Below are 24567 nucleotides of genomic sequence, written 5' to 3'. Positions count from 1 at the left end.
TTTTCTAGTTCTGCCACTGCATATAGCTATGTACTAATCCTTTAGACCTTAAACATTGACTCACTCTCCTTTATCAGGTGCCTGAGCTGCATCTAGAGTTTCATAAGAAAGTGACTAGTCAGCCAGCAGCAGTTGGAGGACCCTCAGTTTCAAATCCAAAAGTAAATTTTCTACGCATTGCTTGACAATTGCAGGCAACAAAGTCTTCTATTAATAAAATTTCATAATAGTATCATGCATTCATTATATTCTTAATACATAAATTGTTCTCGCAAATTTTGAGACGACAATTTTGTGTGGCACATGTCTCCCTTGCTATTGCTTATTACCATGTTTGAGACTCTAATTCTTATAGCTGTTGTGAGCTATTAGTCAGAATATCTTCGACCTCTGCCTTCATTCTCTGGCTGAGAAACTCACTAATTTTATTGTACAGTATCTAGGTGTGGTTTTTGAAATATTTATATATCATATATAAATTGCACTTGTAGAGTTCATTGCTACAAATTGACTTAGAAGATGGACACATTAGACTTTCTGATACTTGTTACTTATTCGTTCTATATTTTGGCTAATCTGCTGTGCTTAGATCCTCAGGTCTGCCTGACATTTTTTTAAATATAAAGCTTAGGTCCTAGTAATGTGCTGTCAGTTTATGCAACAATTCTCAAGTATCTACTCTTTTGTCTCCTTGTGACTTGGCTTCTTTTGATCTTTATTCGTTTGGAAATAATGCATGTCTTAGTATATGTCATGTTACTTAACACACTTAAATAAAATCATAGTAGAAACTACATCTGCAAGTAGCAACACACTATGGTTGTCGCACACTATCAGATATATCCACATCTCTGTTTGTAAGTTTTGCGTTAGATGATCAATATTTTTTCTATCCTTGTATTTGTGTCTAGCATTGCACCAGTGAGTGAGTTTAATACTCATAAATATTTGAAGTCTAAACATCCTCCTCACGTTCCTTGTAATCTACCAAGATTCACACTATGAACTTTTTTGATGTGAATCCAATTATTGTGTAATTTAGTATTATTTACAGCAAAAGCAAAAGTAGTAATGAAAAAGATGTAAAATCTACCTTTCGAAATTAATCATTCATAGTCTAGTCAAGCTTACATGCGCAAGTGTGTTTCTGTACAATACACATACACACACACAAACACCACTGTATAATCTATGGACATCTTTCCTGTCTTTCTGACATAATCTTTGACTGATCTGATAGACATCGGGGCAGGGGACGAGGTCGAGCGTGTGATAGGTCCTTGAAGGTGGGGAGGGAGCTTGCTGCAGCCTACAAGAGATGCAGAGAAAGAGACAAGGACGAGAGGAGTAGGAAGGATAAGAGAGAGACACTAGGCTGAAGCAATTTTCCAAAAAAAAATAAAATTTAAAGTGTCAGGATACACTAAGTTGTTCTTGACAAGTATTCTTCCGCATGAAAATTGTTTTTGAACATCGCTTCTTGTATGCTTCAATTTTATTTATGCAGCATGGAGATTTTTTTTTTCTTTTTGACAAAAGAAAAATTGAAGTAAAAAGAGATCCAAGTTTTCTTTTTATCATTGTTACAGATGCATTAACTGTGGAGTCGTAGACCATCTTTGCAACAAGTGGTTGTATACAAATATACTTGGTTGAGGAGTTTCCATATTCCAGCTACCTGTTTATAACTAGCTTGAGATCTGATTCTAGTTTTACTGAGTCCTAGCTTGTTTTTCTGATCGGTGATAGCCCTTTCTAATTGCTCAGAATTCGTTAATACTCTAGGACACATTGTCATCATTGTCAGTGCACTTGTGATGCCTCCATTGCACACCAAAGAATCTCTAGTCATACATTCAACAGCCGAATATCCCCCTAATGTCTTGCGGATTTATTGATATCTTTTCATTTCTTTTAATCTACCTTTATTTATAAATAAAGAGTGTGAAAATACATCAGTAAGCTATTACTGATCTGCTAGCCTCTGGTTGAAAGCTTGTATGTTACGCTAGTCTGATTTTCAAATTTTAATAATGAATTATGATGAATGAATGTATATGTAACTTGTAGATTGCAAACGAAAAAGTTGGATTTTGGAAGTCTCACTTCGGTCCATCATCTTGTACATAAGAAAACCAATAGAATCTCACAGTTTGGCTACTCATTTTATTTGTGCATGAAATGCTGTTATGATTTTGTACTTGTTGCTATACTATTTATAAGCATGCTCATCTTTAATACACACACTGTTTGCTTCAAAATATCTAGACTATCTTCAACTATGCTAATCTCTGGTGCAAAATGCCCATCACTGGCATGATACATTAACGATCACTCTTAACATGAAGTAATTTAACAAGCTAGCGCATAAAGTCATCTTTGCAAGTATTTGCTCTATACCCTTTCATGCTTGCTTCTGGTGCGACTTATTTTATGCAATTTTTTTTCTAAAAAATACATTTTGTAGTTTTAGGCTTGTATACTGATAGCAATGCTTCTTTATTTCAGGTTTCGAAGAAAAGAGCAATCCTGATCTTAAGTATGACATACTTGATTGGGTAATCCTTGCAGTGGGCATTATTGTGTGGGTTGGTATGGCCAAATCTCAGGCATCTCCCCCACCTATTCAGTAAGAAACCGGTTGTCCTTTTCTTCTTCTTGATTTTACTATCATTTAAACAAAGCATGTCAACTATTTGGGACTTTTATGGAAGACTAGCGTATAATTGTAGTTTTTCTCAGTAAAATGCATCCTTGCTTTAATTAAGTATGAGCTATGTCTGGAGATGGTGCTTTTACTTGGTCCAATTAATTGTTTAATTATATTTTCCTTTTAATTTGTTTCATAAGAGGAAGCTTCTGCAGCTTATATCTTAGATTCTATTTGAAAAAATTACTTTCCTTGTTTGTTTATATATGATGTCTTTTGTATTGGTTCTTGAACCAGTGCAAGTTTTTTTTTATATTTTTCTGTGTGCCTTTAGTAGGACATGGGTATGAGAAAATTAAATTCACACATCCTTGACATGTGATGCACCAGTTGCTGTATGAAGTAATGATACAACATGATACACCACAGATACATTAACGAGATTATAAATGTGTGCACAAGCATCATGTTTATTATATTTGCAAGGCTAGAACAGTTAAATGAGCAATCTCTTGATTGTTAATTTAAAGCAATAGTTATGTGAGTATTTATATTTCCTAATTAAGAAATAAGAACTCATTATTGAGAAATATGACATACAACTGAAATGCAGCTACAAGCTAAGTAGAATCGTTGATTCATCATTCATGAATTATATTTTTTAACTTCTTACTTCTTTAATCCAGATATAGTTTATTTTCGGTTTAGCTAGAATATATTACAAATTTCAGAACATGTCAAAGGAGTATCTGATATGTATCCATCTATTGTTGAGCCTCCAGTGTTAGGATATCCAACAAGGGCACGTCTGTTGTGTAAAACAAGGTAAAGAAAATGAGGGATGATCAATTCAGAAAAATCACAGATGATATGCAATCGCATGATTCGTGTAGATCTAGATAAGTCCTAATGATAAGTATCTATATACATGAACTAAATACAGAAACTAGAAGATATTAATGCAAGTACTTATAAAATTCAGGATTAAGAATTAAGATTCCAGATTAGATATGAAGTTCCAATTCCCAATTCATCATCATCATATTTAAAAAGTAAATTTTCTAATTTAAAACTGGGCTAAGACTGGAACCTAACATAATTTTGGGTGTTTCTGTGTTTGGGTCAGAATTGGCCTAGTTTTTGTATGCCAAAATTTGGCCAATAAACCAGTTCTAGTTTGGACCAGACCTTCCTTGGCCTATTCTACGTCTGATTTAAGATAGAACTGGACTGTGACTGATCTTGACCTAGTTTTGAGTCGATTGCCAAACACACCTTTAGTTCCTCAACTTAGTTACTAGTCTCAAAGTTAGATTGAAATCTAAGTTCTCACTTCTCGGATCATTCATTACTTTGTGCATAAAAATATGTTAGATATCAGGTTTATCCTTGAATTGGGACTGTTTAAGGTTCAAATTTTGGGATATTGGACTGAAAGCTACTCCTTTATACTTAAACCCAAAGAATCACTGTTCATGACACAGTAAATACCGTAGCATGAATAGTAAATCAATTCCATTCCTCTACACTTGGAGCGACTGTTCATGATACAGTAATTTACTGTAGCATAAACAGTAAATTAAATCTTCTACTATATACTTTAAGTTAGTATTTATGCTGTTGTATGTATCATAAACAATAAAGCAATTAAATGTATTAAAACTTGGATCCTTCTTTAAGTATAGAGGAGTAGATATAATTTCTAAATCAAATGTATTAAAATTTGGATCATTCTCTAAGTATAGAGGAATATATATGATTTCTAAATTAAATGTATTAAAACTTGATCCTTCTTTTAAGTATAGAGGAGTATATATGATTTTTAATTTTAAGCATACAATAATTAAATCAAATGTATTAAAACTTAGAGGGAGACAAGTTCAAAATACAGTACTTAAAAAAAAGGGGGCCGTGCTTTGCACGGGGTGCATACTAGTATGAAGGGAAAAGGAGGATGTGGAAGCTTATGAGCAATAAGAAAAGATTGTGGAAAGAAAGGACGAACAATAGAGATTGGAGGTTGCGACAACAACAACAACAACAAATTATCCCAATTTCTTTTAGGTTGGCTATATGAAAAACCTATTTTGCTTTCAGTTCTGTTAAGAGTTAAAATTATCCCAATTTCTTTTAGGTTGGCTATATGAAAAACCTATTTTGCTTTCAGTTCTGTTAAGAGTTATCCTCTCCATTAAGTTAACCATTTTCATAACTTTCTTAATTACTTCCAACCAAGTTTTCTACGGAGAATTTGTCGAAGAATGCCTTTATCCCAAAATTTAAACAGTGATTACGTGCGTCCTATTCTTCTACTCAATTCTGTTAAGGGCTGTGTTCCTTAGTAAGTTAATTATCATTCTTAATTGCTTCCAGCCAAGTTTTTTAGGAGCGTACTCTAGTTTTCCTTGCCCTCATAATATAATCTTCTTGAACTAGTGCATTAGTGGCTTTGTCCGCATATGCCAAACCATCTCAATCAATTCTATCTTATTTTTTTCTCGACAAAAGCAAGTTAGAACCTCTTACAAATGCATTTTATCATATCTCCTGGTATATGTATATCCCAACAAATAGGTGCGGACTTGGTTTCTCTTGGTGTTGGGGTAGATGAAGCAGCCCAAATGAATAGGTGTCAAGTGAGAAATTGGAGTTTCTTTTGGGTCTGTATTGGTTCTTAGTGGTTTCATTTCTCAAAAGTACCATGCTGTATAGCATGCACGTTCTTGTATATGCAATAAGTAGATAATCAATGGAAGATGGAGTAGCTGACTAGCCCAAGAGGCCTACATGACTGGTTTAAGCCCCAAGGTGGAAGCTTCAACAGCAGGCCAATCATAATGGCACAAGTGTGCTGGATGGCACTGTATTTCTCTTCCCTCCTCTCCTTTGTTTGTTCATATCTTTTGCGTAAGACATGCACTAGGTTGATTGTTGCATCAGATACAACGCGTATACAATTAACATTGTATTTGTATTTGTTCTATTTTATCAGGAAAACCTGGATAGATATTGCTGAATATAGTACTCAATATTCATATTTCATAGGACTAATTTGGATTTGAATTGAATAGGATGTTAGCCAGATGCCAATAATAGGAACAATAACCTGGAGAGAAAGATGAGTATACCCTTAAATTTAATAATTTTTTATGTGAAACTGATAAAAGTATAAACCTTGACTCATTTTTAACCAATATTTCTTCATGTGATGCTTAATGCAATGCCATTGCCGTCGAACATACTCAGCACCTTCAGATATCACTACCATTGCCATATCCTTATCCATATTGCAAAAAGACAGGTAAAGTGTATAGATAACTGTTAGAGAACGATTATTGGTGGATTTTAGAGTTATTTGTTAATATAAACATTTGTCTAGGCTATGATTGAGCTTTCTTGTATAATCACCATCGTCTTGTATGTTTTTATTCTCTGCTTATGTTAATGGTCGTTTAAGTTTAAAATGTTTCTGCAATAGCATGGGGTAAAGTGATGTTGCTTTGCTTACCTATGTTTTGTCATAACTCCTTTGCTCATATCTCCTCATTCATTAGTTTTTAACCATCAACCATCTTGCAGTATAAATTAGGTTTGAAGGCTCATTGCTAACAAATCTTCCTGTAGTATCTTCTTAAGTTAAAAATGTTCTAGAAGAAGATTTAGACGATGCCATGATGATGATGATGATTATTATTATTAGTGAAAAGTATCTCTTTACGGGTAATCTTGTTGGTGAAATATTCACGCACCGAAAGCCATAAAAAAATTGTGGTTGCCTTATTTTTTGTCAATAAAATCAAGCCACCGAAGGAGCAAGAAAACAAAAAGGGTAAATGATGAGCATCTTTTGTTGACAAAGAGAGAATGCTTTGTTGACAAAGTGAGAAAAGAAAGGTGTATGAAGGTGATGTTTTTTCTATATAAAGCATCCGAGAGAGAGAGTGCTGGGCATCAAACTAAGTGAGAGAAAAATCAGAGAGGAAGTGTGAAGCGTGAGTGAAAAGAAAGGCTCATAGAAAGGCCTTAGTGAGAGAAATTTGAGAGCAATTATCAGAGTTATTTTGGGTTGTGAGATTTCTTATAAACACTTGTAAAATTTTCTCCCCTTAGTGAAAAAGCTGCAGCAGCCGATGGACGTAGGTAATTTTGTGTCGAACCACGTTAAATTTACGTGTCTTATTATTCCGCATTTATTTTGCTTTCTCGTAAATCTGATTATAAGAGAATTTGCGTAATTTCCTAACAACCAGTATCATACCTTTGGTTGTGACATTTTCTACGAGATTACTATTCACATGAATAGTGAATTATGTGAATAGTGAAATTTTATCGACGATACTGGTTCGTCGACAACAGTGTTCTAATACACGGTGGTTCGTAGAAACAGTCAGAAATGATCCAGAGGGTGCTAGATTCGAGTGGGAGAAATGCCTGCAGACGAAAAAAAGGTGAAAATTAAGAAGTTCGATGGTACGGTCTTTGACTTTTGAAAGATGCAGATCGATGATTACCTGTACCAAAAGAAGCTGTATCAACCTCTCTCAGGAAGTAAGCCGGATGACATGAAGGATGAAAAGTAGGCTCTTCTTGACAGACAAGCCATTGGAGTTATCCGATTGACATTATCCGTAACGTTGCTTTCAACGTAGCAAAGAAAAAGATAATGATGGGTCTTATGGAGGCTCTCTGCAGCATGTATAAGAAGCCCTCTGCCTCAAACAAAGTTCATTTGATGAGGCGACTGTTCAATTTACGGATGACAGAAGGTGCATCAGTAGCTCAACATCTCAATGAACTCAATACAGTCACAACCCAGTTGAGTTCAGTTGGAATTGAGTTTGATAAAGAAGTACGAGCATTGATACTTTTGTCTTCTCTATCAGAAAGTTGGAATGCTACTGTCATAGCTATGAGTAGCTCGTCGGGAAGTAATAAGTTAAAATTTGATGATGTTCGTGATCTGATTCTTAATGAAAAAATTCGACGGAAAGAATCGGGTGAAGCATCAACCTCTTCAGCTTTACACACGGAGTCTAGGGGGAGAACTTCAGAAAGAAGTTCAAATCGCGGTAGATCAAAATTTAGAAGGAGCAAATCTAGATAAAAAAAAGATTTTAACTGCTATAATTGTGACAAGAAGAGCATTTCAAGAGGGAGTGCCGGGCACCGAAGAAAAATACCAGCGCACATGAGTCTGCCAACGTGACCGAGGAAGGAGGTGATGCTATGATTCTAAGCGTCAACAGTCTGATTGAATCATGGATTCTTGATTCTAAACGTCAACAGTCTTTGTATGCCAAAATTTGGCCAATAAACCAGTTCTAGTTTGGACCAAACCTCCCTTGGCCTATTCTACGTCTGATTTAAGATAGAACTGGACTGTGACTGATCTTGACCCAGTTTTGAGTCGATTGCCAAACACACCCTTAGTTCCTCAACTTAGTTACTAGTCTCAGACTGAAATCTAAGTTCTCACTTCTCGAATCATTCATTACTTTGTGCATAAAAATATGTTAGATATCAGGTTTATCCTTGAATTGGGATTGTTTAAGGTTCAAATTTTGGGATATTGGACTGAAAGCTACTCCTTTATACTTAAACCCAAAGAATCATTGTTCATGACACAGTAAATACCGTAGCTTGAACAGTAAATCAATTCCATTCCTCTACACTCGGAGCTACTGTTCATGATACAGTAATTTACTGTAGCATAAACAGTAAATTAAATCTGCTACTATATACTTTAAGTTAGTATTTATGTTGTTGTATGTATCATAAACAGTCAAGCAATTAAATGTATTAAAACTCGGATCCTTCTTTAAGTATAGAGGAGTAGATATAATTTCTAAATCAAATGTATTAAAATTTGGATCATTCTCTAAGTATAGAGGAATATATATGATTTCTAAATTAAATGTATTAAAACTTGATCCTTTTTTAAGTATAGAGGAGTATATATGATTTTTAATTTTAAGCATACAATAATTAAATCAAATGTATTAAAACTTAGAGAGAGACAAGTTCAAAATACAGTACTTAAAAAAAAGGGGGCCGTGCTTTGCACGGGGTGCACACTAGTATGAAGGGAGAAGGAGGATGTGGAAGCTTATGAGCAATAAGAAAAGATTGTGGAAAAAAAGATTGTGGAAAGAAAGGACATGAACAATAGAGATTGGAGGCTGCGACAACAACAACAAAAAATTATCCCAATTTCTTTTAGGTTGGCTATATGAAAAACCTATTTTGCTTTCAGTTCTGTTAAGAGTTATCCTCTCCATTAAGTTAACCATTTTCATAACTTTCTTAATTACTTCTAACCAAGTTTTCTACGGAGAATTTGTCGAAGAATGCCTTTATCCCAAAATTTAAGCAGTGATTACGTGCGCCCTATTCTTCTGCTCAATTCTGTTAAGGGCCGTGTTCCTTAGTAAGTTAATTATCATATCATTCTTAATTACTTCCAGCCAAGTTTTTTAGGGGCGTACTCTAGTTTTCCTTGCCCTCATAATATAATCTTCTTGAACTAGTGCATTAGTGGCTTTGTCCGCATATGCCAAACCATCTCAATCAATTCTATCTTATTTTTTTCTCGACAAAAGCAAGTTACAACCTCTTACAAATGCATTTTATCATATCTCCTGGTATATGTATATCCCAACAAATAGGTGCGGACTTGGTTTCTCTTGGTGTTGGGGTAGATGAAGCAGCCCAAATGAATAGGTGTCAAGTGAGAAATTGGAGTTTCTTTTGGGTCTGTATTGGTTCTTAGTGGTTTCATTTCTCAAAAGTACCATGCTGTATAGCATGCACGTTCTTGTATATGCAATAAGTAGATAATCAATGGAAGATGGAGTAGCTGACTAGCCCAAGAGGCCTACATGACTGGTTTAAGCCCCAAGGTGGAAGCTTCAACAGCAGGCCAATCATAATGGCACAAGTGTGCTGGATGGCACTGTATTTCTCTTCCCTCCTCTCCTTTGTTTGTTCATATCTTTTGCGTAAGACATGCACTAGGTTGATTGTTGCATCAGATACAACGCGTATACAATTAACATTGTATTTGTATTTGTTCTATTTTATCAGGAAAACCTGGATAGATATTGCTGAATATAGTACTCAATATTCATATTTCATAGGACTAATTTGGATTTGAATTGAATAGGATGTTAGCCAGATGCCAATAATAGGAACAATAACCTGGAGAGAAAGATGAGTATACCCTTAAATTTAATAATTTTTTATGTGAAACTGATAAAAGTATAAACCTTGACTCATTTTTAACCAATATTTCTTCATGTGATGCTTAATGCAATGCCATTGCCGTCGAACATACTCAGCACCTTCAGATATCACTACCATTGCCATATCCTTATCCATATTGCAAAAAGACAGGTAAAGTGTATAGATAACTGTTAGAGAACGATTATTGGTGGATTTTAGAGTTATTTGTTAATATAAACATTTGTCTAGGCTATGATTGAGCTTTCTTGTATAATCACCATCGTCTTGTATGTTTTTATTCTCTGCTTATGTTAATGGTCGTTTAAGTTTAAAATGTTTCTGCAATAGCATGGGGTAAAGTGATGTTGCTTTGCTTACCTATGTTTTGTCATAACTCCTTTGCTCATATCTCCTCATTCATTAGTTTTTAACCATCAACCATCTTGCAGTATAAATTAGGTTTGAAGGCTCATTGCTAACAAATCTTCCTGTAGTATCTTCTTAAGTTAAAAATGTTCTAGAAGAAGATTTAGACGATGCCATGATGATGATGATGATTATTATTATTAGTGAAAAGTATCTCTTTACGGGTAATCTTGTTGGTGAAATATTCACGCACCGAAAGCCATAAAAAAATTGTGGTTGCCTTATTTTTTGTCAATAAAATCAAGCCACCGAAGGGGCAAGAAAACAAAAAGGGTAAATGATGAGCATCTTTTGTTGACAGAGAGAATGCTTTGTTGACAAAGTGAGAAAAGAAAGGTGTATGAAGGTGATGTTTTTTCTATATAAAGCATCCGAGAGAGAGAGTGCTGGGCATCAAACTAAGTGAGAGAAAAATCAGAGAGGAAGTGTGAAGCGTGAGTGAAAAGAAAGGCTCATAGAAAGGCCTTAGTGAGAGAAATTTGAGAGCAATTATCAGAGTTATTTTGGGTTGTGAGATTTCTTATAAACACTTGTAAAATTTTCTCCCCTTAGTGAAAAAGCTGCAGCAGCCGATGGACGTAGGTAATTTTGTGTCGAACCACGTTAAATTTACGTGTCTTATTATTCCGCATTTATTTTGCTTTCTCGTAAATCTGATTATAAGGGAATTTGCGTAATTTCCTAACAACCAGTATCATACCTTTGGTTGTGACATTTTCTACGAGATTACTATTCACATGAATAGTGAATTATGTGAATTGTGAAATTTTATCGACGATACTGGTTTGTCGACAACAGTGTTCTAATACACGGTGGTTCGTAGAAACAGTCAGAAATGATCCAGAGGGTGCTAGATTCGAGTGGGAGAAATGCCTGCAGACGAAAAAAAGGTGAAAATTGAGAAGTTCGATGGTACGGTCTTTGGCTTTTGAAAGATGCAGATCGATGATTACCTGTACCAAAAGAAGCTGTATCAACCTCTCTCAGGAAGTAAGCCGGATGACATGAAGGATGAAAAGTAGGCTCTTCTTGACAGACAAGCCATTGGAGTTATCCGATTGACATTATCCGTAACGTTGCTTTCAACGTAGCAAAGAAAAAGATAATGATGGGCAAATGTATTAAAACTTAGAGAGAGACAAGTTCAAAATACAGTACTTAAAAAAAAGGGGGCCGTGCTTTGCACGGGGTGCACACTAGTATGAAGGGAGAAGGAGGATGTGGAAGCTTATGAGCAATAAGAAAAGATTGTGGAAAGAAAGGACATGAACAATAGAGATTGGAGGCTGCGACAACAACAACAAAAAATTATCCCAATTTCTTTTAGGTTGGCTATATGAAAAACCTATTTTGCTTTCAGTTCTGTTAAGAGTTATCCTCTCCATTAAGTTAACCATTTTCATAACTTTCTTAATTACTTCTAACCAAGTTTTCTACGGAGAATTTGTCGAAGAATGCCTTTATCCCAAAATTTAAACAGTGATTACGTGCGCCCTATTCTTCTGCTCAATTTTGTTAAGGGCCGTGTTCCTTAGTAAGTTAATTATCATATCATTCTTAATTACTTCCAGCCAAGTTTTTTAGGGGCGTACTCTAGTTTTCCTTGCCCTCATAATATAATCTTCTTGAACTAGTGCATTAGTGGCTTTGTCCGCATATGCCAAACCATCTCAATCAATTCTATCTTATTTTTTTCTCGACAAAAGCAAGTTACAACCTCTTACAAATGCATTTTATCATATCTCCTGGTATATGTATATCCCAACAAATAGGTGCGGACTTGGTTTCTCTTGGTGTTGGGGTAGATGAAGCAGCCCAAATGAATAGGTGTCAAGTGAGAAATTGGAGTTTCTTTTGGGTCTGTATTGGTTCATGAATAGGTGTCAAGTGAGAAATTAGAGTTTCTTTTGGGTCTGTATTGGTTCTTAGTGGTTTCATTTCTCAAAAGTACCATGCTGTATAGCATGCACGTTCTTGTATATGCAATAAGTAGATAATCAATGGAAGATGGAGTAGCTGACTAGCCCAAGAGGCCTACATGACTGGTTTAAGCCCCAAGGTGGAAGCTTCAACAGCAGGCCAATCATAATGGCACAAGTGTGCTGGATGGCACTGTATTTCTCTTCCCTCCTCTCCTTTGTTTGTTCATATCTTTTGCGTAAGACATGCACTAGGTTGATTGTTGCATCAGATACAACGCGTATACAATTAACATTGTATTTGTATTTGTTCTATTTTATCAGGAAAACCTGGATAGATATTGCTGAATATAGTACTCAATATTCATATTTCATAGGACTAATTTGGATTTGAATTGAATAGGATGTTAGCCAGATGCCAATAATAGGAACAATAACCTGGAGAGAAAGATGAGTATACCCTTAAATTTAATAATTTTTTATGTGAAACTGATAAAAGTATAAACCTTGACTCATTTTTAACCAATATTTCTTCATGTGATGCTTAATGCAATGCCATTGCCGTCGAACATACTCAGCACCTTCAGATATCACTACCATTGCCATATCCTTATCCATATTGCAAAAAGACAGGTAAAGTGTATAGATAACTGTTAGAGAACGATTATTGGTGGATTTTAGAGTTATTTGTTAATATAAACATTTGTCTAGGCTATGATTGAGCTTTCTTGTATAATCACCATCGTCTTGTATGTTTTTATTCTCTGCTTATGTTAATGGTCGTTTAAGTTTAAAATGTTTCTGCAATAGCATGGGGTAAAGTGATGTTGCTTTGCTTACCTATGTTTTGTCATAACTCCTTTGCTCATATCTCCTCATTCATTAGTTTTTAACCATCAACCATCTTGCAGTATAAATTAGGTTTGAAGGCTCATTGCTAACAAATCTTCCTGTAGTATCTTCTTAAGTTAAAAATGTTCTAGAAGAAGATTTAGACGATGCCATGATGATGATGATGATTATTATTATTAGTGAAAAGTATCTCTTTACGGGTAATCTTGTTGGTGAAATATTCACGCACCGAAAGCCATAAAAAAATTGTGGTTGCCTTATTTTTTGTCAATAAAATCAAGCCACCGAAGGAGCAAGAAAACAAAAAGGGTAAATGATGAGCATCTTTTGTTGACAAAGAGAGAATGCTTTGTTGACAAAGTGAGAAAAGAAAGGTGTATGAAGGTGATGTTTTTTCTATATAAAGCATCCGAGAGAGAGAGTGCTGGGCATCAAACTAAGTGAGAGAAAAATCAGAGAGGAAGTGTGAAGCGTGAGTGAAAAGAAAGGCTCATAGAAAGGCCTTAGTGAGAGAAATTTGAGAGCAATTATCAGAGTTATTTTGGGTTGTGAGATTTCTTATAAACACTTGTAAAATTTTCTCCCCTTAGTGAAAAAGCTGCAGCAGCCGATGGACGTAGGTAATTTTGTGTCGAACCACGTTAAATTTACGTGTCTTATTATTCCGCATTTATTTTGCTTTCTCGTAAATCTGATTATAAGGCAATGCCATTGCCGTCGAACATACTCAGCACCTTCAGATATCACTACCATTGCCATATCCTTATCCATATTGCAAAAAGACAGGTAAAGTGTATAGATAACTGTTAGAGAACGATTATTGGTGGATTTTAGAGTTATTTGTCAATATAAACATTTGTCTAGGCTATGATTGAGCTTTCTTGTATAATCACCATCGTCTTGTATGTTTTTATTCTCTGCTTATGTTAATGGTCGTTTAAGTTTAAAATGTTTCTGCAATAGCATGAGGTAAAGTGATGTTGCTTTGCTTACCTATTTTTTGTCATAACTCCTTTGCTCATATCTCCTCATTCATTAGTTTTTAACCATCAACCAGCTTGTAGTATAAATTAGGTTTGAAGGCTCATTGCTAATAAATCTTCCTGTAGTATCTTCTTAAGTTAAAAATGTTCTAGAAGAAGATTTAGACGATGCCATGATGATGATGATTATTATTATTATTAGTGAAAAGTGTCTCTTTACGGGTAATCTTGTTGGTCAAATATTCACGCACCGAAAGCTATCGAAAAATTGTGATTACCTTATTTTTTGTCAATAAAATCAAGCCACCAAAGGAGCAAGAAAACAAAAAGGGTAAATGATGAGCATCTTTTGTTGACAAAGAGAGAATGCTTTGTTGACAAAGTGAGAAAAGAAAGGTGTATGAAGGTGATGTTTTTTCTATATAAAGCATCCGAGAGAGAGAGTGCTGGGCATCAAACTAAGTGAGAGAAAAATCAGAGAGAAAGTGTGAAGCGTGAGTGAAAAAAAGGCTCATAGAAAGGCCTTAGTGAGAGAAATTTGAGAGCAATTATCAGAGTTATTTTGGGTTGTGAGATTTCTTATAAACACTTGTAAAATTTTCTCCCCTTAGTGAAAAAGCTGCAGCAGCCGATGGACGTAGGTAATTTTGTGTCGAACCACGTTAAATTTACGTGTCTTATTATTCCGCATTTATTTTACTTTCTCGTAAATCTGATTATAAGGGAATTTGCGTAATTTCCTAACAACTGGTATCAGACCTTTGGGTGTGACATTTTCTACGAGATTACTATTCACATGAATAGTGAATTTTGTGAATAGTGAAATTTTGTCGGCGATACTGGTTCGTCGACAACAGTATTCTAATACACGATGATTCGTAGAAACAGTCAGAAATGATCCAGAGGGTGCTAGATTCGAGTGGGAGTAATGGCTGCAGACGAAGAAAAGGTAAAAATTAAGAAGTTCGATGATATGGTCTTTGGCTTTTGAAAGATGCAGATCGATGATTACCTGTACCAAAAGAAGTTGTATCAACCTCTCTCAGGAAGTAAGCCGGATGACATGAAGGATGAAAAGTGGGCTCTTTTTGACAGACAAGCCATTAGAGTTATCCGATTGACATTATCCGTAACGTTAATTTCAACGTAACAAAGAAAAAGATCACGACGGGTCTTATGGCGGCTCTCTGCAGCATGTATAAGCCCTCTGCCTCAAACAAAGTTCACTTGGTGAGGCGACTGTTCAATTTGCGGATGACAGAAGGCGCATCAGTAGCTCAACATCTCAATGAACTCAATACAGTCACAACCCAGTTGAGTTCAGTTGGAATTGAGTTTGATGAAGATGTACAAGCATTGATACTTTTGTTTTCTCTATCAGAAAGTTGGAATGCTACTGTCATAGCTATGAGTAGCTCGTCGGGAAGCAATAAGTTAAAATTTGATGATGTTCGTGATCTGATTCTTAATGAAAAAATTCGACGGAAAGAATCGGGTGAAGCATCAACCTCTTCAGCTTTACACACGGAGTCTAGGGGGAGAACTTCAGAAAGAAGTTCAAATCGCGATAGGCCAAAATCTAGAAGGAGCAAATCTAGATAAAAAAGATTTTAACTGCTATAATTGTGACAAGAAGGGCATTTCAAGAGGGAGTGCCGGGCACCGAAGAAAAATACCAGCGCACAGGAGTCTGCCAACGTGACCGAGGAAGGAGGTGATGCTATGCGCGTCAACAGTCCGATTGAATCATGGATTCTTGATTCAGGAGCATCCTTTTATGCCACCCCATGTTGAGAAATCATGAAGAACTACGTTATCTATGATTTCAGAAAGATACATCTAGCAGATGATAAAACCTTAAAGATTGTTGACAAGGGAGACGTCCGATTAAAATTGTCAAATCAGACCACATGAAAGCTGCAAGGAGTGAGACATATTACTAGCCTTAAAAATAATTTGATCTCTGTGGGATAGCTTGATGGAGAGAGTTACTGTATAACTTTCTTAGATCATGAATGGAAGATTACCAAAAGAGCACTCGTCATTGCTCGAGATAATAAAAATGGTACTCTCTATGTAACCTCTAACTTAGAGAATATTATTACAGTAACAAATGCAGATGAAAAATCTAACCTATAGCACTAAATGCTTGGCCATATGAGCGAGAAAGGGATGAAGACACTTCTGTCAAAAGGAAAGCTGTCGGATCTGAAGAATGTAGATGTCGGCCTATGCGATGATTGTATCTTTGGCAAACAAAAGAAAGTCAGTTTTACAAAGATTGGTAAGACACCCAAGACAGAAAAGTTAGAATTGGTTCATACTAACGTATGGGGACCATCTCCAGTTCCATTTCTTGCAGGCTCATTGTACTATGTCACATTCATTGATGATTCTACAAAGAAAGTGTGAGTCTATTTTCTAAAGAAGAAATCAGAAGTCTTTGATACATTCAGAAAATCGAAGGTTATGGTGAAAAATAAAACTGGTTTGAAAATAAAGCGGTTGAGGACGAATAATAGAGGAGAGTATAAAGACAGTAGACTCAAAGAATTTTGCACAAATAACGGGATCAAGATAGAGAAAACAGTTCCCATAACACCACAGCAGAATGGCGTAGCTGAGCGCATGACAAAACCTTGAATGAACGTGCTAGAAGCATGAGGATACATGCCGGCTTGCCCAAGTTCTTATGGGAAGAAGCTATCAATACAGCTGCTCACCTAATCAACTGTGGGCCCTCAGTACCCTTGGACGGTGGAATACCGGAAGAAGCTTGGAGCAAAAAAAGGTAAACCTTTCGCATTTAAAATTTTTTGGTTGTATCTCTTATGTACACATAAATTTTGCTGAAAGAAATAAACTTGATGCCAAATTTAACAAATGTGTTTTTATTGGTTATAGTGGTGATGAGTTTAGTTACCGATTTTGGGATTATGAATATCGGAAGATCATTAGAAGCAGAGATGTCATATTCAATGAGAATATGATGTACAAAAACAGATCAATTGCAGAATCAAGTAGCTCCAATACAAAAGCCGAAACAAAGAAATTTGTTAAATTTGAGGAGATTTCTGAAAATAATATTCAGACTAGTCCTGAAGTAGTTCAAGAAGAACCAAATACGTCAGAAGTGAGACGCTCCTCCAGAATTCCTAAGTCAATCCAGCGTTTTTTTGTCTTTTTTGCACTACTTGTTGCTGACTGACAGTGGTGAATCGGAGTGTTATGATGAAACAATACAGGTGGAGGATTCAGTCAAATGAGAGTCTGATATACAAGATGAGATGGACTCGTTTATGTCAAATCAGACGTGAGACTTAGCTGAATTACCACCATATAAGAAAGCTCTTCATAACAAGTGGATTTATAGGATCAAAGAAGAGCATGATGGGAACAAGCGCTACAAGACAAGATTGGTTGTCAAAGGCTTTCAGCAAAAGAAAGGTATTGACTATAATAAAATTTTCTCTCCGGTCGTGAATCTGACTACAATCAGACTGGTGTTGAAAATTATAGCTGCTGAGAATTTACATCTTGAGCAGTTAGATGTAAAAATAACTTTCCTTCATGGTGATTTGGAGGAGGAGATCTATATGAAGCAACCAGAAAGCTTCATAAAAGCAGACAAGAAAAATCTAGTATGCCGTTTGAAGAAGAGTTTGTATGGATTAAAACAAGCTCCCAGGAAGTGGTACAAAAAAGTTAACAGCTTTATGGACACCAACGGTTTCACTAGATGCCAAACAGATCATTGTTATTATCTCAAGAGGTTTGACAATAGCTTTATTATTTTATTGTTATACGTTGATATGTTCGTTGCAGGTTCAGATCTGCAAGAGATTATAAATTTAAAGGAAAAATTATCAAAGCAGTTCGCAATGAAAGATCTTGGCGCTGCAAAGCAGATTCAGAATGAGGATCAAGAGAGACAAGAAATCTGGGACTTTGATGTTATCACAGGCTGAGTACATCAACAAAGTACTCTCCAGGTTCAATATGCAAGATGCTAAACCAATGAGTACACCTTTAGGTGTTTATTTCGAAGAGCGTGCACACATGGCGAAGGTCCCGTACGCCTCAACAATTGGAAGTCCGATGTATGCCATGGTTTGTACAAGATCAGATATTGCTGAAGCAGTCCAGGCAAGGTACACTAGGAAGCAGTCAAATGGATCCTCAGATATCTACGGGGCACCACAGGTAAACACTTTGTTTCAAAGGTGGAGATACAATACTAGCATGTTATGTGGATGCTGATTTAGCAGAAAATATTGATATCAGAAAAAGCACTACAGGGTATGTCTACACTCTAGGAGGTACTACAGTGAGTTGAGTTTCTCAACTGTAGAAGATAGTTGTTCACTCCACAACTGAAGCAGAATATGTTGCTGTTACAGAAGCTAGCAAGGAAATAGTTTGGCTTAAGTTTTTTGGATGAATTAGGCAAGAAACAAGAAGACAATGTCTTATATTGTGACAGTCAAAGTGCTATTCATCTAGCGAAGAATCTATTTTTTTTATTCCAGAACGAAGCACATACAGGTGCAGTATCATTATATCCGGTCACTTCTGGAAGAAGAAATTTTGAAACCTGAAAAAATCACTGGAGCTTAAAATCCGGCAGACATGCTGACAAAGACGGTGACTACTGACAAACTGAAGCTGTGTTCACTTTAGTTGGCTTGCAATAGTATCAAGACCGGAGAAGAACTATTGCATACATCGAGAGGTGAAGACAGATTGAAATCAGTCTTCAAGTGGGAGATTGTTGGTCAAATATTCACGTACTGAAAGCCATCGAAAATTTGTGGCTGCCTTGTTTTTTATCAACAAAATCAAGCCACCGAAGGAGCAAGAAAACAAAAAAGGGGAAAGGATGAGCATCTTTTGTTGACAAAGAGAATGCTTTGTTGACAAAGAGAGAAAAGAAATGTGTATGAATGTGATGTTTTTTCTATATAAATCATCCGAGAGAGAGTGTTGGGCATCAAACTAAGTGAGACAAAAATCAGAGAGAGGAAGTGTGAAGCGTGAGTGAAAAGAAAGTCTCAGAGAAAGGCCTTGGTGAGAGAAAATTGAGAGCAAATTATTAGAGCGATTTTGGGTTGTGAGATTTCTTGTAAACACTGGTAAAATTTTCTTCCCTTAGTGAAAGATCTGTAGCAGTCCGTAGACATAGGCAATTTTGTGCCGAACCACGTTAAATTTGCGTGTCTTATTATTTCGCATTTATTTCGCTTTCTCGTAAATCTGGTTATAAGGGAATTTGCGTAATTTCCCAACATCTTTTAGTTTCTTAGCCTAACATTGAAGCTACTTCTAGAAGATCCTGATGGTGTCTTGCTGGGATATCTGGAAATTGATAAATGCTAGTGAGAGACACATTCTAAAGCACCTGTTTAAAGTTTTTAAACAGTTACGGATGGGTTTATAGAGGTGATGATAGATATGAGTGTTTGTTCTAGAAATGTACCAGAAGTTAAGAAGCTATGGGCAAAAAAAAATCTCCCTTCACCTAAGCAGCTTAGGAATAATTCTTATAGTTTTCTAATAAGGAAAACTTCAGATGCATTGTTTTCTCTGATGAAATTTTTATTATTGCTCCCACATTAACCTTTTTTTAATGTAAATTGCTATACTTAGCTATCAGTTTTCCTAGAGTATTGATTGACTTATTGGAACAACCATTTGATGATATCAGGATACTATCTTCATGCATTTTTCGCTATTTAGAGGTCATGTTCAAGTTTATTGGCATTGGTTTGTTTTAAGAATATTTTCCTGAACGAGTAATATAGTTTGTAAACATGCACAACATAATAAGGAGGTAAGTGTTGAGATGAGTAAGCACTTGGTTACAAATTGATAGGAGGTCCTTTAGGTTTTCTTGCACCTTTTCCAGGATCATCAAATAATTTTGTGCATTATCAAAGCATGGCCTGTCAGTTTAAGATGACTATATGTAGCATACAGACCAGGACAGGGTCATGACTCTGGTTGTAGTTTGCAATCATATCTTGCAAAATACGTTGGGTCACGTTGTTGATTGTCATCTGCAAGGCTTTTATTTTTTCTGTTAGTTATTGCTGTTAATAACTAGAAAACTATGAACTTATGGTTATGTACGTCCTTCCTCATATTTCCAGTACATTTAGTTGATTTTTTATAGGTTATTTCGTGTGAGCTTATTGATATTTATACCCTGTTATTTATGACGTCTTTTCTTCAGTGTGTTCTTCACTGCGCCCCTACATCGATGGATTTATATTCTAGAATTTGTTAATACTTCCAATATGAGTTGTTACAATTGTAGGTCTGCAACTTTTTATATTTGGGTGCTGGACTATTGTCTCATCTAAACTATACGTGTCAATATGCAATTGAATCACCACCGATGTACAAGCTTTTGCTTTTGGCCTTACTGGATAAATTGACTTCTAGCCATAGATTATTGAGTCCTGTTGCGATTCAATTGTTTGGCTACTAATAGTTGCATCTCATAATTAAATTTTTACCCTAGTTACACCTATATTTCTACTTCAGCTTCTAAGTTGTACTAGCTGTTATATGAGCACGGTTTATCACTCATTTGACTTTTACCTCGTTCGTTAAAATAAAAATCATATCTTTGATCATTTCCTCCAATATGGTACATCATTATCTTATTTCCCTTGACAGGTGTTACCTCCCTTTTCTTTTGCATATTTTTGTTATTGCTTTCTGCATCATGATCTATCACTAACAGCTACTCTACTAAAGAATCAAAGAGCAATGCAGCCCTTGAGAGGAATTTAAGTGATATCTATTGCACATCAGAGCTTCCTTTTTTTATGGTCCTGACCTTGGTGGGGTTTCAACTTTCCCTTTTTAGTATAACACGTGTACCCTTTGTAGATGAAAGCTCTCAAAGCTCATTATTAGTGACACCGGAGTCCCTGTGTGCATATCTTTTCTAAAGAACTATAGACCACACCTCCATGTTCAGTGTAGTGTCCTTCTGCCTCTCACATAATCTTATCAAGTAATTATTCTCATGGACTAGGCGTTCCTGGTAAACTTCGCTAGGCTAGCCTGCTCAATGTGCTCATTATACTCGGTGGTTGGTGCGGTTCTCTTCCCATATTTTTTTCATCCGGTACCATCTTAATCCTATACCACCTAATAATGACAGGTGTTAAATGTGTTAAGAACAGATTGAACCAAACATATTATTAAAAATTTAACTTACTATAGTCACATGGGTTATTATATCCCGGTATTGTAGTTAGTTAAATTAATCCTGGGGCAAAATAAGTCCTCGATCCAAACATGGCCTAAGATTTTACAATAAGTAGAGCCACCTGAGTCTCACAACCGCGCATACTTTCTTGAACTGGAATCATTAAAGTGGAATAACACCAATCACACATAGCACCGTGCTTTACAACTTGCTATTCGTGGAAAGAAATCTCACCAGACCCCCATAACATAAACAAAACATTACTCTACACAGTTATAGTAATCTACAGGAATTGGTGGCGCAAATCATAGCCCACTTTCAGACCTTTGGCATTTGTTTAAACCTTTTTTTTTTCAAAAGTATAACCCAAAGATTATCTGCTTTCTCTCTTTTAACAAAAGAAAGTATTCAATCAGTGCCTAATCTATGAAGCATTCTGAGTCCGAGGCGTATCTTAATATTTTTTTGCCAAGGTTCTCGTAGGCTGTAGTTCTTTGTATTCCTTTCCCTTGTGCTCAGCCTAACTTTGATTGGCATGCTTTTGGCTAGAATGTGTGAGCAAATAATGGCCTCCACTTCAACTCTTTTTTCTTCTTCCCCAATTTCGAAGGAGCGAGTACTGAAAACTCTACGGGCATAATATATGGAAGCATTATAATTATTATTATTTTGGTGATATCCATTAACTGCTGGTGCGGTTGATTGCAAGACAAACCACAGTTTATTTGCCAATAATATTCATGCATGTCGTTATCACCTGTCAAAGTATCCTGACTACAATATTAGTCTGGGACCGCCTTTATTGTTATTGTGGGGTTAGTGTTATGTGCTTTAGTGAAAACTAACAACTTTGCTTGGCCAGGTAATGGCTCTCATGTGATTTGGATTGAAGCTTTTGTTAAAGATTTTGCTGGATGAAATCCAAATTAAGCCACATTTTAAAGGTAAAGTGATGCACACTTGAACTAGAGAAAGAGAACAGGTTCTCTGATAAATTCTGGGAGTTTGTTTATCCTCGGCTTAGTTTCTGCAGCCCCTCCTTTTATTCTTTTTTCTTTCCTTTTTTTGTTTTTGGCCGGGACAAATATATCAGGCCATGTGTCAATACTCTGGCTACTTTAGATTGGTTCTTTGTACAGAGTACAATTTAAATATGACACTTTAAAGGGTCCATATCTGAAGCCTTTCCTTTTACTGATTACATGGAACATATCTGCACTGTTTATGTTTATTTTTCTCTGGTTTCTTTAGTGTTTTCTTCATGTTGTGTTGGCTTGTACTTTAGTTACAGTGAGAGCATCGTCTATTATGTGCACGCTCCAGGTTGTTGGATGATTTTACTAGTTTATTGCAGCAAAGACACTGATTCTTTCAGCATCTTCCACTCACCTAGTATAAAACATATGGATATGCTGCTGCCTGTTGTTCTTTTTGCCAGCTGAACATATTACTGATGTGAATAGCACAAGTGTTACAATACCTAATAATAATTGAAGATAGGCATATACCATAGGCACAGATAAACCCTCGACCTGTTGAGCTAAGGTCCCAAGCCCCAACCACTTGCCATTTGCAAGCGCGTGGATTGCAATGTTCTTGTAGGATGCCATGATAACATGTCGGTAGGCTTTAACTTGAGTAGTACATAGACAAGTAAAGCATCTGTCCAGGGTGGGCTACTATGGCGAAGAGCTTTATTACTGTTTTAATTATGTTTAGATTATTTGACTTAATAGGGAACATATATAATTCAACAAAATATCACGAATTTTCATTTTTTTTTAAAACAAAACTACCGTTAACGTTTGTTCATTAGTAAGAAACTAGAATAAAGTTTTATCACTTGCTATTGATTTATCATCCACATATAAGTAACTCTGATTACTTATTGCATATCACTTTTCTTCATATTTTGAGGAGAACAGATATCTTGTTAAGATTAGTGTCGCAGCAGAAGAGATGTATTGCTCGCAACTAATTAGATGAACCTTTATGTTGAGATGACATCTTGCTAATTGGTGCTGGTTGCCAACTGCAACGAAAAGTAATGTTCCTAAAAATTATTATGGGTGAGATACAATATGAAAAATCTTGTCCTGTTGGAAATTATATTCTCTACGTTATATGGTTTCTCCTCAGATATGTGAAGAGCCGAAAGCGTGATGCCTCATATAATCAAGTCACCATCTGATATTTTTTTTTATGGGGGGGTGTTCTTGAGATTTAGTTGAGGACACTGTGTGTCAGTATTTGGCTCTAGTATCTGACGAAGCCTATCATTTGACAGTAACCGCTCGTTCGTTCACAAATGTGAGTCGACACAAGCGAAGAAAATGGCCGACCGGATGCATGCATCTCCAAAACCATTAAGATTTGAGAGCTTACATTCATTGAAATATCCCACTTCTCTTGGTTCACGTCTCCTTTGTGTCACGGACTTATGAGCTCATTCCTATCTCATTGTCGATGGACACGTGTCCACCACCAACAAATGTAGAAGACGTACGTACGTAGGCTCCGGTGATGTCATAATTGTACGTGCGCGCACCTAACCAAGTACATCCTCTGACCCTGAAAAACAAAAAAAAGAGAATCTCTTGTATTGAGGGGAATATCGAGTTCTCAAGGGTAAACATCGGTTCATACGCACTGATTTAGTAGTTAGCGTGTTGTACTTTTAGGGGCTGTTTGGCTCGTTTCCTTGATATAGAGAAATGCAATTCCATGTAAAGAAACACAAGTTTTGAGTTTTCCAAACTTTTCGTAAAGAAACACAAGTTTTGAGTTTTCCAAACTTTTCCAAGAAATAGATTGTTTTGCTTTGGTTCGCACATAAAAAATGGTGGGAAACCAATGTATTTATTTTTCTTGTGTTTGGTTCGCATAGCAAAAAAAAAAAAAAATTTTGTAAACAAAGCAGAGAAAGAAAAAAATCTGACGTGGCAGTTGGGGAAGGAAATCGGAGAGGAAAAAAAATCTTAGTTGGCGGCGATTTCAGCAGAGTTTTCCCTCTTCCATTCGAGCGAACCAAAGCGGCACAAAGAAATGGACGGAAACAAAAAAGCTGACGTGGAGGGCTAAAAATCTGATGTGGAGTGGTTTTCTGAGTTTTCCACCCTTTATAATAGTGAACCAAACAGCCCCTAAGAGTATATAATTAATTACCATTATTAACTCTCACCGAAACTTTGAAGTTTTAGTAATAGTAGGGTTATTTAACATAGTATTAGGACAAGTCGGGTTCCGATCTTACTAGTCGCATATTTCTAAAATAAGTTTTAGAAAATACATTTT

General features: G+C 36.0%; 1 protein-coding gene across 1 annotated transcript in view; it reads left to right on the top strand.

Annotated features, from left to right (window-relative positions):
• Positions 1-22491, top strand: part of LOC109823972 (mitochondrial import receptor subunit TOM20-like) — a 33510-nt gene extending 11019 nt beyond the window's left edge. Inside the window, 2 exon segments of the mRNA XM_020390449.1 lie at positions 2509-2629; positions 22136-22491. Of these exon segments, the coding sequence (XP_020246038.1) occupies positions 2509-2629; positions 22136-22139 (125 nt within the window). The 3' untranslated portion in view covers positions 22140-22491.

This window comes from Asparagus officinalis, chromosome 9 (genome assembly GCF_001876935.1).
Source record: "Asparagus officinalis chromosome 9, Aspof.V1, whole genome shotgun sequence".
Taxonomy (NCBI): Eukaryota; Viridiplantae; Streptophyta; class Magnoliopsida; order Asparagales; family Asparagaceae; genus Asparagus; species Asparagus officinalis.
Note: the sequence above shows the minus strand (reverse complement) of the source record. Positions and strands in the feature narration are given on the sequence as shown.